Source organism: Zygotorulaspora mrakii, chromosome 6 (genome assembly GCF_013402915.1).
Source record: "Zygotorulaspora mrakii chromosome 6, complete sequence".
Classification (NCBI taxonomy): domain Eukaryota; kingdom Fungi; phylum Ascomycota; class Saccharomycetes; order Saccharomycetales; family Saccharomycetaceae; genus Zygotorulaspora; species Zygotorulaspora mrakii.
The window spans coordinates 200,359-214,738 of NC_050724.1; the positions used below are offsets into that span (position 1 = coordinate 200,359).

The 14,380-nt window shown below is 37.6% G+C and overlaps 6 protein-coding genes and 1 non-coding gene across 7 annotated transcripts; 1 reads left to right on the plus strand and 6 right to left on the minus strand.

Annotated features, from left to right (window-relative positions):
• Window positions 1-234: 234 nt before the first annotated feature.
• On the minus strand, window positions 235-1,464 carry RNH1 (RNA-DNA hybrid ribonuclease; the record flags this gene model as incomplete). Its single annotated transcript, XM_037289424.1, has 1 exon — window positions 235-1,464. The coding sequence occupies one exon, from the start codon at window positions 1,462-1,464 to the stop codon at window positions 235-237; it is 1,230 nt and encodes a 409-aa protein (XP_037145319.1).
• Window positions 1,465-2,391: 927 nt separating this feature from the next.
• HG535_0Ftrna5D lies at window positions 2,392-2,463 on the plus strand. Its single transcript has one exon. It is a non-coding gene; the product is annotated as a tRNA-Asp (tRNA).
• A 118-nt stretch (window positions 2,464-2,581) lies between these two features.
• HG535_0F01040 (uncharacterized protein) lies at window positions 2,582-6,493 on the minus strand (the record flags this gene model as incomplete). The annotated part of the gene is made up of 1 exon (XM_037289425.1): window positions 2,582-6,493. One exon carries the CDS (start codon window positions 6,491-6,493, stop codon window positions 2,582-2,584), a length of 3,912 nt encoding a protein of 1,303 aa, XP_037145320.1.
• Window positions 6,494-6,707: 214 nt separating this feature from the next.
• Window positions 6,708-7,364, minus strand: HG535_0F01050 (uncharacterized protein; the record flags this gene model as incomplete). Its single annotated transcript, XM_037289426.1, has 1 exon — window positions 6,708-7,364. One exon carries the CDS (start codon window positions 7,362-7,364, stop codon window positions 6,708-6,710), a length of 657 nt encoding a protein of 218 aa, XP_037145321.1.
• Window positions 7,365-7,557: 193 nt separating this feature from the next.
• On the minus strand, window positions 7,558-8,175 carry RRS1 (ribosome biogenesis protein RRS1; the record flags this gene model as incomplete). The annotated part of the gene is made up of 1 exon (XM_037289427.1): window positions 7,558-8,175. One exon carries the CDS (start codon window positions 8,173-8,175, stop codon window positions 7,558-7,560), a length of 618 nt encoding a protein of 205 aa, XP_037145322.1.
• Window positions 8,176-8,387: 212 nt separating this feature from the next.
• FUS2 (Fus2p) lies at window positions 8,388-10,460 on the minus strand (the record flags this gene model as incomplete). The annotated part of the gene is made up of 1 exon (XM_037289428.1): window positions 8,388-10,460. One exon carries the CDS (start codon window positions 10,458-10,460, stop codon window positions 8,388-8,390), a length of 2,073 nt encoding a protein of 690 aa, XP_037145323.1.
• A 252-nt stretch (window positions 10,461-10,712) lies between these two features.
• Window positions 10,713-13,832, minus strand: PEP5 (tethering complex subunit PEP5; the record flags this gene model as incomplete). Its single annotated transcript, XM_037289429.1, has 1 exon — window positions 10,713-13,832. One exon carries the CDS (start codon window positions 13,830-13,832, stop codon window positions 10,713-10,715), a length of 3,120 nt encoding a protein of 1,039 aa, XP_037145324.1.
• Between the last annotated feature and the right edge of the window lie 548 nt (window positions 13,833-14,380).

Below are 14,380 nucleotides of genomic sequence, written 5' to 3' on the forward strand. Positions count from 1 at the left end.
TGCAGGATATTTTTTTGTAAATATTAAGCATCTATAATACTATTTATTGAACAATCAACGAAAAACGAATAGCTCTTTGTCTGTACCGCATCTTACCGTAAGTTATTTTTCAGCAATGTTGAAGGATAATTCTACATGAAGTAGACTTATTTGCAAGCATACATGAATGCCATACAAGAGAAAATAAAGAATTGCGAAAATACTTTGGATTTCACAGTAACATTAAGAGAAGAGCTAAAGCTTGAGCGCACCTGCTCTTGCCAACTGATCAGCTTTTTCATTGCCTTCTTCACCAGCATGCCCCTTGACCCACTGGATCTTGAACTCTCCCTTGTTTTCAAATTGATCTTTATTTATTTCATAAAACTCCTTCACCTTGGCAAATTTCTTGATTAAATCGAGAGCAATATCTCTGTTCGGCATGGATGACTGTTCTGACGGCGTTAAAGATGTGTATCTATCGTTTAGTAATTTAGCAACATATTCAGAATCTGTTTTGATTTCATAGTTTCTTTTGTCCTCTCTTTCCGTCAAGTTTTCCCAGATGGTATCCAAACAGCTTGAAACAGCTTGTAGTTCAGCTCTATTATTAGTCTGGGTCCCTTGTCGTAACGGTTCTGATATGTTGTAGCCTTCTTCATCTTTGAAATAGACACCGTACCCAGCGCGGGAACTTGAGGTACCGTTAGCCAGCGCCGATCCATCGCAGTAAACTGTAGATATTTTATCATATTTTACAGATTTTTTCGGGATCTTGTATTGAGAACCGAACTGTTCTGCAGAGACTCCAATATACCGATAGTTAACATCCGGATTTGAAGAGCCATTCATAAAGTTAATGGCGTCTTCCTGATTATCAAATTTTTTAAAGGATATACCTTTTCTGCCTTTAACATATTGCTGACAGTCATTCCAATTGTCGAAAATCTGGCTGGAAGACTCTTTACTACTACTCCTTACCGAATAGTAGTTCTTTGTTTTTGAATTTGCATTAATCTTTGGTGTGGACTTGCTCACGAATTTAGTATAAGATGGAGAAACAGATGAATAATAACTATCAAAGGTAGGATAGTTAAAACTATAGCTCGGGTTGTGGTGACGTGTTGGTCTGGAATATTCTATCGAAGTCGAAGAATCATTATAGTTTTCTGAATTGCCTGAATCACTAGAACCGCGAGAATAACCGGAATAACCTGAATAACCAGAATTGTTAGAGGCAAATGCCTGTGATTCAGCTAAGGTGTCGAATCGTTTGTAACATGCTCCCGAAAAACCACTGACCTGTGCCTTGCACTCCTCCCAACTTGAGTACACACCAGTATTTCTGCCCTTTTGCACAGCATAATATCCACCTTTCTTCCCTGCCATCTTGATGACTCTAAATACGGAATGTACCTCAATGTGTTTTGTAAAGAGCGAGTATCCTGATTCACTTAAAAGACTAGATATAAACCCAGTTTTCATTAATCTAGAGCATTCGAAATAGTGTTTCTTTTTTTGGGTAAGTAAGAAGTCTCAAACTACAAGAATAGCACTTTTTCCAAACCAAGGTTGTAAACAAAAACGCTACAAGGGAAACATATTTCGTGGTACAAATGTTGGAATGAAGATTGATTCAAGTATGAACAAAGGTCAGTTTGCGGGAATCAATTTTCCAAACACACCGTACAGTGAGGGACTAAAGTCGGGTGCTGCCCCAACAGAAGATTTATTGATTTTAAAAGCTTGTCGCGTGTACAAAGATTAGGAATCTGAACACACTGGAGTCTGTCGCGTGGAATAAGAAATGGCAGCTGTGCTATATATTTTATGGGATAAAAAAAATGGCGTGATGATAACATGAGCCCTGAACGACTAAGGGTGAAAATACTTTATTCATCATCCACTTTATCGCTCCATAGGTGCTTTTTTGAGGTAGAGATATTGACATCTCTTCCAGATACTAAATCTCTTCCAGATGTTTAGTCACAATCCATTTAGTTTTTATCTCATTCTATGATATAGGAAATCAAGAACTTATATTCCTCTATAACCGAACATCACGATGCCTATATGGAAAAAATGTTTTCTTTGGAGTTGTCAATAGTGACTTACTTAGCTATTGGTGATAATATTATGATGTTCAGTTATAGAGATATATAAGCCCTTTCTTTCATATATCTAACTTCTCTCACAATATCGATTTATATTTCAACAAATATCATACTATCATTATCAATGTCTAACCAAGTTACTATTGACCACTCCGAAGAAGCACTTCTTTCCAAATAGTAGGCTACAGCTATAGTATAGATCTTGGTTTAGAAGAGTCGTTCTATGAGTGTTCATGTGTTGACTTTGCATTGCAAACTTGGTAACAAGTACATTTTAATTGAATATCAAATTCACCAATCCGCGATAGTTTAATGGTTAGAATGGGCGCTTGTCGCGTGCCAGATCGGGGTTCAATTCCCCGTCGCGGAGAATTTTTTAATCTTGAAGATTGTAAAATACTCAATATGTGAAGAAAGCATGGATGCCATTTCTTCATTCTTAAAATTAATATATCAAATGAAAATAATTATGACTACAGATCCTTTATTTAATGAGTTCTGTGATTTTTTTGACCGTCTACGGCGGCTTTGACTAATTTTTCTGTGGCTACTTTCTTTCTTACCTTCTCTCTCGTGGTTAGGTGCTTGTGAACGTAATCCATCTCCCCTTTAGCAATCAAGGTTCTCAAAAGAACGTCCAAAATTTCCGCATTTCTTTCTAGTTGACCACTTTCCAGTTCTTCTACTTGTTGGCGAATCTTTGATCTCCTCTTTTTTGAAGCATTGGCCATAATTGTCTTGTTTCTTGCCAATGTGGACAATTTCACACTGAACTTTCTGCTGCTCGAATTCGTGATGGTTACCTGATTCAGATATTTTGCGTAATCTGGAGACAAGGTGTCGACCTCTCTTTTCAACTCGGAGATGCTTTTGTCAAAAAAGGCAGGTATTAGTAGAATCGTTTGGTAATGTTTATTTTTCAAATCACTCAGCGGAGGACCTTCACCGTGATTGTGGAAAAAATCGATGCATAGTGCGTTTACCCAAACGAATATTGTCTCAATTTCTAGTTGAGTCAATGCTCTTCCATACCCGGAAACTGTATAAGCATTGCCAAGTGCAGACGAAACAGCATTCTCCCAACGAGATTTAGTTCCGGAAAGCCTTTTATATTTGGCCATGGTAAGTTGTGGCAAAAGTAAGGAATCCGCGGCCCCTAAAATATATGACCATCCTTTCAACATGACTTTGAAAAGCAATGTTTGAGACAAAGTGGAAGCTATGACACTCAGATTAGAATTTAGATAGTCGAACAGAGGAACAATGGCATCGTAAATAACATCCTTTGGGGCTGGTGTAGTGCCATAATTACCACAAACCGCTCTTAATGTTGCTCTGGAAAAAGCATAGTCGATAAAAGTTACGAATTTGTTGATAACTAGTTCTATTGCCCTATCTCTTGTTCTTGTTAGCGTTCTGTAAGCTCTGCCAATGCAAAATAACGGATCCATTTTCTCACTCTCGAGTGAAACTTCCAGAAGTAGCCTTCCCTGTGTACCTAATAATAGCATAACCTCGTTAGGAAACCCGTCATCTGTGAATTTTCTGTGGTCTAACAAAAGAGAGCAGTTACCACAAATATCATAGTTACTTAGTTGATGTAATTTTCCTCGTGGCCTATGCCATACGGTCAGAGCAATCGAACGTGATTTTTCAACAGGGATCTCTATCTCAAACTCTTCATCCCATACAGGGTTAATCGATTTGGCAACCGTTTTAGTCTTACCAATTTCACTCCGTTTTTTTGTATCCACCAGTGATACAAAAGCGTTTGATAGTCCATCGTTACTAAAACCTTTGATATTTTCCGCACCAATAACACGTACGGTGTAAATTTGATGTAATGTTTGCTTTGAATTAGTGAAACTTGCCTTTTTACCTCGCATTTTTCGTTCATTATGAACTATCACTTCGGATAATTGCTCAGCTTTTAGTTGCTCGTCCAAGTCATTTATTTTTTGGATCATGGCCTCTAGATTATTCAAGATAACACATGTGCGTTTTTTAAACTGATATGGTTTTGGTGCCATGACGACGGATGATGATCGAAATGCATTTTTCATGTCTGTAAACGACCAATTACGTAATATTTCGGAAGAAAATCTACCATCGTTGACATTTTCCTTATTTTCTTCTCCATTTATATTCATTTCGGAGGAATCATGTAACAAATCTTTTTCAAGGATGGCTAATGAATTTGTTGCATAGGTATGAATACCGTCTGAAAATGCTTTTAAGAGAAGCGTTATTACCTTAGCGTTTTCATACTTATCTTCCCATTGTAGCTTCCGAAACATTGCTATCGACTCGTTTATCATCTTAAATATATCCACGACGGAAGAGCTGAAATTGGTTTCCGAATTAACAGACAACCAGCTTTCATTTTGAATACTTGATTCAATGACTCTGGGTATCCTGGAACACACCTCGCCACAAAGGTCATTCAAATATCGTGAGAACAAGCTTTCCAACTTAAAGGGGAACGCTGCTCCAGGTTTCACCTGTGAATATATATCATGCACCTCTTTGAAAACCGAATAGGCCTCTAAGGCATCAACCGGTGGAATAGCCTCGCCTCTTTTAGCTTCATTGTATTTTTCAGCCCGTTTGATCATAGTCGGTGCGTCCGACGCTAATGCTTCGATCAGTACTGTAGCACATTCGAATGATAAATTAATATTATCTAAAAGTGGTTTGCTATACCTTTTTTGTATACTTTTAATTTGCTCAATTATTAGTTCAGCAACGTTTTGAATATGCTGTATTTCAATCGTGTTATCTTTCGGTACTCCTTCCAATAAGGATATATAGTAGCGCTCGCTTGTTTCAAATATTGTTTTACGAAGTCTCCTTAGTGGTCTGGTATTGCTGTAAGCAGAACGCTTTTTGAATAAAATCATTGAGGGGTCTGTCTCGACGTAAGTATAGTAGAATGATAATACAGGAGAAAATTTTGGTTTCGTGCTGGTGTATATGGCTGTCAACAGATTGTTAATAGAGTTGATGCATTGTTCTGATGTATGAAATAGATTCACCAGCCACATTCTTTGATCTATATCATTCCAGGCTGCTACATTCGAATTATCCTCGAATCGAAGAATTCTGGTGTTAATAAAGCTAAATAGATTTTCTGTAAGCTTTGGGTTCAGTTCCTCGTCATCAAGAATGCTTAAGTTTGCTGCAGTATATGACAAAGAGCCAAGTGTGGAATGATAGTCAACTCGCCAATATTTCGAGGCCTTTGTAAGGAAAAATAACCCAGTTTGTGATAGTCCCAGAGAATCAATACTGTTCACTGACTCTTTTCTAAAAATTTTGACTAGAAGTGCTGTGAACATATCTCTAGAGTTCTTGGGTATGATATTTTGGAGATTTTCATACTTAACGGCAGACTTCCCTTTGTCATTGAATTTATCTAGCAAGACCGCTATTTCACTCATTTCATAAGTTTTCCAGTTTTCGTAATACTTTTCAGAAGAGAAATCCTGTACTGAAAACTGTCCTGTATCGTTCGCTACTCTTCTTCTCAGAGCCAGTAATTCCTCACAGTACACATGGTTTTGAGATACCTTCATAGCAGTTATTATATCTTGTTGCAATTGAACTTCGTCAACTTGAAACAATTCCATAAAATACGAGGAGTGTGTAACTTCGTTCAATCTGAAGGTTGGTCTAAGGGTTACGTTTACGGTATTTTCTAATTTGGACGGCTCTATAGAGAGTTCTGAGGTTATCTTTTTCAGCGATGTTTTTCTAGGCTTAACAGAATCCTTATATTGCTCTAGTTTGATTTTCAAGCTTCCTGTGATACTGGCTGAACCTAATTCTATCAATATATTGATGAAACACGAAATTTCCGTGTATAATTCTTTTTGGATGTTATCAACAATCAACTTGTTCAGTTCACCGTTGGCCGCCTTTGTAAAATGCACTATAAGCTCTTCAAATCTTTGCATAGACTTCAGGGTTTGCGTCATTGTAGGATTTAAAAACACGTCATTATAAAATTTCAAATAACTTCTTCGAAGCTTGTCATTCAATAGCTTAACTTTCCCGACTGCAACTTTGCTTAGGTATTTTTCCAGTTTAGGAAGGATATTCTGTAGAATTTCGACCTCAGTTGGACCTTTAACAGGGGCGGTGCCACTGGAAAACCACGAAACACGCCTGCTACGCCTTTCACTCTTTGAAACCTCTTTTACTGATGTTGCGGGTACTGTTTCTCTGACATATTTTTCTTGAAATCTTGGCTCATTGATATATTCCAGCACCAGCAGCCTTAATGTATACAGATACAATTCTGAAGAGCTTACTGTGGTACCGTATGCCTGCAACACAGTGGGCACCGTTAGCAAACTCTCAGAAGTAGAATATGACGATCCTGAAGCTATGCGTCGCATGTATGCCACAATATAGGGAGCAGTAGTTTGAGTGTTGTTGTTGCTTTGTTAATCGAAATATGGTTATGCTTTTTCTACAAAACGTCTGATGAGCGAAAATACTCGGAACACGAAACTTGAATCAACTTGACATAAAAAACGAGAAGAGAATGACCCGTTCTCGTATACAAAACACTGCAGCATTGCTCGAAAAAAAAACACTACTTGACCCGACCTACTCAGTCGCTTCACTAGCCTCTGGAAAATTTAATTTATCTTCCGGAGAAGACGGCGATTTTTTCACACCAATTTCCTCAGAATTAGACAGATATTTCGAGAGAATTTTATTCAAAGTGAACATGGTCATCTTTTCGCCAAAGATTGGTTTCATTCTGTCATCGCATAGAATTTCTCTACGATCATCGGGATTCTGTAAATTGTGGTCTTTGATATAATCCCAAACCAGTTTTACAATCTGAGTACGGGGTAGTGATGTTTCCCCCAAGAATCCACTCAATGGCTCAGATATCATAACTTTGCGTAAATTTAGAGCGTTTGGGTTGCTATTTGCGTCATTATTGCTTCGCTTCTTCTTCTTTTTTACTGAAGAGCTCTTTGAACTCTTGGCTCTCTTGGCAGCGGTCTGCAATTTGGAAGCTAAAGCTTCATCTTTCCTGCGAAGCTCCTCCTTGGTGATCAGGTATCTAGGCCTTTGCTTGCTTTCCTCGAACCGCTGAATAATTAATTGATTAACCTCTTTCCTATGCGTGTCCAGGTTGATACCAAATAGTTCCTGTAGCGCCTTTCTAATCCTCTTTGGAGTGACTTCGTCTGGATTGGAAGCACTCAAGATAGCATCTATCATTGGCACATACGTATGCAAATCAACCATACCCTCTGATATTCTACAAATGTTTTTGTAGTTTGCTCTTTTGCGTGCGAAGAGATTTCATGTTATTGAGCTTTTCGCTCGCCTAAAAACTGTACTTCAAATGTTGAAAATATTATACAATGATAAGAAAGTGATATGTAAAGATAAACAAGCTTGACGAGTTGGTGAGTCATTGATCCTGTCTTAAAGCCCTTCATTTGGAGCCCAATACATTTTTTGAATTTTTTTTCTGCTGTCTCAGATTCTTTTTTACCAGATTCTTTCTTTCAGCTCTATTTAGTGTCCTTGGGTCGACTAACTCATTTTCTGTACCTTTGACCTTTTCATCAACTTCCACCAACCATTGGTTATCCAAGGTCTTGTTAGAACCTTTGTAACCCCACTTTGGAACCCATTCACCTTTTTCTTCATCGTATACCATCTTACCAGCTCTTTCCTTTGGCTTGATATTCTTCTTGGCTGCGAAAAGTTCCCATTTGGTTGGTGCTTTTGGTTTTGGCAGTGGCTTTTCTCTAGGTAATTCAGTTGTAGGTTCTGGTAACTGTATCAACGTCATCGAAGCACTTTGATTGCTGGTACCACCTGCCGACTCTGTCGTGGTCTTCATGGGTAGAGACAGTATTTGATTGATGAGTAGCTGAACGTTATCACGGGTCATGTCCTTTAAATGTTCTTCACGTTTTGCATTGGAGGAATCTAGATCACTTTTATTCAATGCATTAGAATCGAAAACAGAGAGATTACCTAAATCATATGTCACTGGGATACCCTTTTCGACAGTCACTGGCAGACTCTTGAAATCTTTTGACATCTCTTAAACGTTCGGTATTAAACAGCTATAAGATGTTTGCTAATCAGTAAAGCGTTCTTTGCTGTGTTATAACTAATTAGCTCATCTCGCATTTTATCTTTTCCTCATCGCTTACAAAAAATTTTCATTATTATAGAAAAGTAACTTGCCCCACATCAAAAAGCTACACACTAATTGATGATACAGATGCCTATACAAACCGTTATGACAGTTTATAGCTCAAAAAGTTTACGGAGAATCCTGCTTTCAGTTTGATCCTGTTCAAAAAACCAGTTATCCCTTACATAGCGCTTGCTGCAGAATCTTGAAGTGGAATATGACTGCAAGATATCAAAATTCCTACCTGCATCTTTCCTCAAATGCCCCAAGCGCTCAAGATCCTTTATTAAAAACAATTCACCACCTGCTGTTATTTCTAGATATTTTTGCATCATTTTGTGGTAGTTTAAGATCACAAGAGAGGTTGTTCGATAAACAAGGTCCATAAAAATTGGCAGATCGTGCAATAATTTTGCCTGCAACTTCTTAAAGTGATTCGCTAAGATTTCTCTTTTCATGTCTTGCAGTGAAGATCTTTTCTCTCGTAGGTAAACCATGTAGTCCCTTTTCAATACGTTGAGATCATGAAGTTGCGCTTTAACAGAGTCACAACACTTCAGCATTGCCACTAATGGCTTTTTCACAAGAGTCTCCATTTCTGTCACCTTCATGACCGCCACGTCTTCCCTCAATCTTTGCAGTTTGTTAATATATTCATTATGCATTGACGAGAAGAAGAAAGTCGCGTCCTCTTGAATCGCAATGTTTTCACCGTCACATTCTATGACTGCCCCCCAAAGTGCAGCATGCTTCAGATGTATATCCAATACGCTAATCATATCATCCTTTCCCAAAATTTTCTTAAGATTTGACAAGCCCCTGTGCACCTTCTTGAAATTCTCAACGTGATCACAGAGTGTCAGATCGGAGATGGTAGAGTCCCAAAGTATATTTGAATCGGATGTGAGATTGGAGGACGAATTTGTCGACTGTACTGATGCGTCGATTGTGGAGGGAATGTCGTATTCAGAATATCGACTTGAAGATCCGGAAAAAATAGAAACCGTTCTTGTGGAGCGGTCGAAAGTCTTGATGGAATTGCACGTTAAACGCTTATTTCCTTTCTTGTGATCTTTTTCAGCTTTCTCATTGGAGTTTTGTAAGGGAGTATGTACGTTTACATTATCTAACCCATAGCTTTGAATTATTTCAATGGGTGTTAGACTGAAATCATAATTTACTGTACCATTGAATTCAGATATTTCATTCTCAACATATTTTTCAAAAGTGCGATACTGCTCGAGCGTGTTTCGAATATTATCGCGAATGCAACTTTCAAATAATTCATCTTTGGTTAGGATGCAAAGTTTCTCTAAAGCCAATGTCCATTCAGATAATCTTTTAATTGGAAGTTCAAATATATCCTCCAGCTTGTTATTATTTGCAAGAGTGAAGCAGTGCTTATACCATTTTTCGAATAGTTTCTCATTTCCTACCCTCATATAATCCAAAAATTCCATTTGTTTTCTGTGCGTCACGAAATAGGTTAAATATGTCGATTTGATTCGCAGAAAATTCAAGTTAAAGATCTTACCAATATCGAGATTTTTGGCCAACTTTTCCTGTAAGGTTGATTTTTTATCAATTTCTTCCCAAAATAGTTCGTCAACCTCCTTGAATTTCTGGTCAACCAGAGCACCTTGCAAACTGTTGAGAAATAGCCTACTAATGGAAGCAATCGTTTCTATATTTCCAAATATCGATATTTCATTATGAGAGCCAACACCTAGAAGTTTAGCCTTGAAAGCAGGGTTTTCATTCAGATTCTTTCGGTAAACGGAGTTCGACAATTCCATCATTTTAGCATACTCAACCTCATTGTCGTACAGCAATTTAATGCTTCTGATAAACTCAGATATTTTTGAATTGGGGTCTGACTTTATTGGAGACTGGGTAGCGACTTTGGCCAATTCTTTGAAGTCATTCGAATATAGTGGCGAGCATTGCTTCTTGTTAACAGGCTCTGGAAACTGGGCCAAAACCAGACTGGCTGGTCGTTTGTTTGATTTCGCCCCTTTTTTTTTCAGTAATGGTTCAAGATTCGCCTTTTTATATGTGTTTTTAGGCTTAGAAGGAAGCTTGTCATCATTAATGTGAAAAAAGTCATTCTCGTAATCTCTTATGGGAGTTAGAGAAGAAGTTCCTGGGCAATTTATTTGCTCAATAAAGCGAGACGTCTTGTACATCACAATTGATGTACATCAAATAATAGGGAGAGTGCACCAATACAAGGACATGACGGCGCTTACTCTTATATGCTGAATGTTAACATGAAGTTTTATGCGTCACACATTTTCAAAACATATCCCAGAGCTCGCGAGACATGCTCTGTCACAGTTTCGTTTCAACTGGCGGCGAGAAAAAAAAAACGACCAATAAAAACTAAGGACAACCTACGGAAAAACTAAGGACAACCTACGGAAATACTAAGTCTAATTTTATTTTTCTAGGGTTATATGCGAATATTCCAGTCCACCTCTTCCAATAAATTCTGTAACAACTTTAAATCTGTTGCTGCTATCGTCTTCGTCATTCAACGCCATTTGCAATAGATCTGCTTTCGATCCTACAGCTTTTTGGGCATGAAATAAGCGTTCGGACATTTCGACTTCAACAACACACTTAGGACACTTGAAAAGTCTTTCTCCATTTTCCAACTTGTCTTCCTCGTTGAGACATCTTACGTGATATATGTGCCCACATTTGAAGTAAATGAGTGGTAATTCAACCGAAGTGTTACACACAAGACATTTAGAGTTCTTGACTTTTATTTGCGTAGGTTCATCAAAGTTGAGAAGCTTCTTCAGCTTTTCTTTTTTTGTTTGTAGTTCTAATTCATAAGACTTGATCAATTTTTCACTCTTTGTTATCTCCTCCTCTTCTTCTTTAACATGACTTATTAGCATGTCCTTGATTAATCCATACGTAACAACATTTGTCGAGCCAAGTACCTGAAGAATATCAAGTATTGGCATTAGGTTTTTCTCCAAAATTTTATTCAAAATTTTTTCCTTTAGTACTTGTTCTCCCCCAATTGCTTTCAATAGACGACGGGAGGAAACGAAATACGTTAAAGCCACCCTGTACAATTGAGGCTCCTGCTCTTCGTACTTTTCGAGAAATTGTAAGCACTCAGCTGTTTGATCCGTGAAAGTCAATGAACGGAACGTATTGACAAGGTTTGCTCTATTACCACTGTCTAATGTGGAGCTTGAATTTTCATTTTCTGTTGACGTTGCAACTGAGTAAATGCCCATTTCGTTCATGTGCGAGATTAACATCATTAAAGAATTATCTACAGGTTTCGAGGGCACACCGGATCGTGTTGTTGCCGCTTCATTAGTCATTACTAAAGAATTGCTTTCTTTCAAAACCTTTTTGGCTCTTGATTTCCAGTCTTTTTGACGTTCCTGAACGTCATCATTAGCCAAAGATAAATAGAGATCGTAAAGCGTAGTCAAGATCTCTTGCTTGTCTTCTTTGGAACCTTCATACTGCTGATAACTCTCAAGGCATGCTTCCAAAAAGACGACAAACTCAAATGGTTTCGATAGAAAAGAGGTAAATATGAGAGATGGTTTAGGAGGATGGTATGTTGGTGAGGCATTATCGGTCAAGCTGTCCTGCTCAAAAGCTGTGTTTATCATTGTATCATTAATATAGTTTAAAAATGTTTTATAACTGTAAAACACCTTTTTTGCATCGTCTAAAAATTCGTGAGAATGAGATTGTGTTTCTGATTGTTTTGGTTTTAAATTATAGCTTTTCTGTTTGTATTTTCCTGTGAAAACTTCGATCAGCAATAAATTGGTATCATTAGGTAGTGCTTCAAGTAGTTTTTTTGAAAATGCTACTAAAACTCTTAAAGTTTCATCAATGGATAGACTTTTGATGTATTTCAGTGCAGAATGTGGATCGTTCAAGGATTGTAGCAGAATTTCAACTATAATTGTTGCATCTTTAGCATATTTCGATGCTATATTAGAGGCCAACTTTTCAAAATTGCTTTCTTGAAGTAATCTAACTACCAGTTCTAGATCAAACAGAGAACCGTCAGAATAAAAATAGGACTCATCATCTACATCCTTGGTAATTGGTTCTTTTGAGTAATGACCTGATCTACTATAATGATTCATGAAATAAATTATTTCATCTTCTGCTCGTAGCTTGATTAATGCAATGAGTAGTAAGGTTATGTGGTCTGAATTAGAGATACCACTCTTTACGAGCGACCACAAATAATCTGACAAATTTTTCAGTCCATCGGGGTCAGGAGTTTCATTTACTCCAAATTTTGAAATTATTTCACTTGTTTCAACGACATCTAAACACTGAATATATTCATTCACTGCTTCACTCTTCTGGCCCTTTTTATAAAACCAATCACCATACTGCTTATGGATCTCCTGTACTTTGAATGCACTTAGCGAAGTTTGAGCTGCCAGGTCTAGGGCGAAAGGGAACATTTCCTTTTGAAGAACGATATCCAACTGTTCTTGAGGGGGTTTCTCCGTAATCTTACAGATAAGAACTTCAGATGTGAGTAAATATGTTGCCCTTGTATTATTCGTTTCAACAACCGAAAAAATATCAATAATGGCGTGTGATATCAGTATGTTTAGAGATATGATTTTATTTTTCGTATCGATAATTATTACTCGATTTGCTTTTGAATGGGTAAATTCTTCGACTGCAAGTACTGATGATTGCGCCTGCTCTGCTTCAACTACCAGGAGAATGTGATCCGGATCAACAGAATATAGTTTCTTCACATTTGAGAGATCAAACAGTAATGAATGACTCTCTCCCATTTCATTATAGAAATGCATGCAATCTTTCAAACTGCATATGTACTCTCCAGTGAAATCACTATAGCAGCTACAATTCAGATCGATTCCCTGTTGGGAGTTCAAAATTATATCTGGCTGTCCGCTATTACGCCCTGTTGTATTGAATAAAAGAATTGAGCTTGTGGTGGCGGCAAAACAATTTGTTGCCTCTTTGTTCAAGAACAGTGCAGTAATAGGCTCTCTTCCTGAATCCTCGTAAATCAACCTCTGCCGCGAGCCTCGATCTCTGGAAAGGTCGCCTCTAATGAGTAGTATTCTACCATTCACAAAACCAATTGCGATGCATGATAAATCTTTATTGACGCTCATTACAGATATAGGGTAGGTATTATTGCCATTTTTCACTTCAACTTGAGCATGGTAGGAAGATTCGTTATTCGGAAGTTTCTCCAATTTGAAAATTCTAATCAATGCTGGTTTACCAATTTGTTCGCCAACGGCTACCAAGAAATTATTCCCTATCACCTTTAAATATGTAATTTGAAAACCTTGCTCGAATGCAACAAACTCATGTTCTATTTCGGTTTTGCTTAAGTTAACCACTCTTAAAACATTTGAACGTATTGCAAGTGCCAATCTTGATGATGCTATGGGTGCAGCCGCTGAGAGTGTTGGGTCAGCATATAGCGGCGTATCAGAGCCTAATAGTGGGTCTCTTATGGGTGTGCTTTCATAAAACTGAAATTGCTTCCACGACGAGACAGACATGTCTATAGTTAAAAGATTGACAGGCAAGCGCAATGCACTTCTTTTATTTCTGTTCCAATGATATTATCCTTTGTTGCTTTAGTTTCGTAAAGCATCTTATATTATTGTTAAGAATAATATTCGTGCTTAGTTACTAATCTTACGCATCTCAGATATTTATCTAGTCTGAAATGTATCTTGGTTCAGAACTCTAAGAAATTAACAAACAGCATGTTCAGCTTCAGCAACCGTTGAATTCGTCCCAGGAATAGCTTGATACTGGTGTTTTTTATCCACTTGAGACTTGCTACAGACGCCGCTTGCGTCGTGGATTATCTTCATCAGGAGAATAAATTGCGAGGCATGGCTAGGATTGAGCAGATATATCTCATTTTCTTTCTCTTGAGTATAGTACACAACCAATGGATTGAACACAGTTTTTTTTTAGAACATGGTGATAAGAGCAGAACTTGTGCTCCATTTGCCAATATTATTTACGATCTCCAGCTTTTCGATGCATGTAATTGACACTGCTTCTAGTGCTCATATTGATAGGAGTCCATTTCATT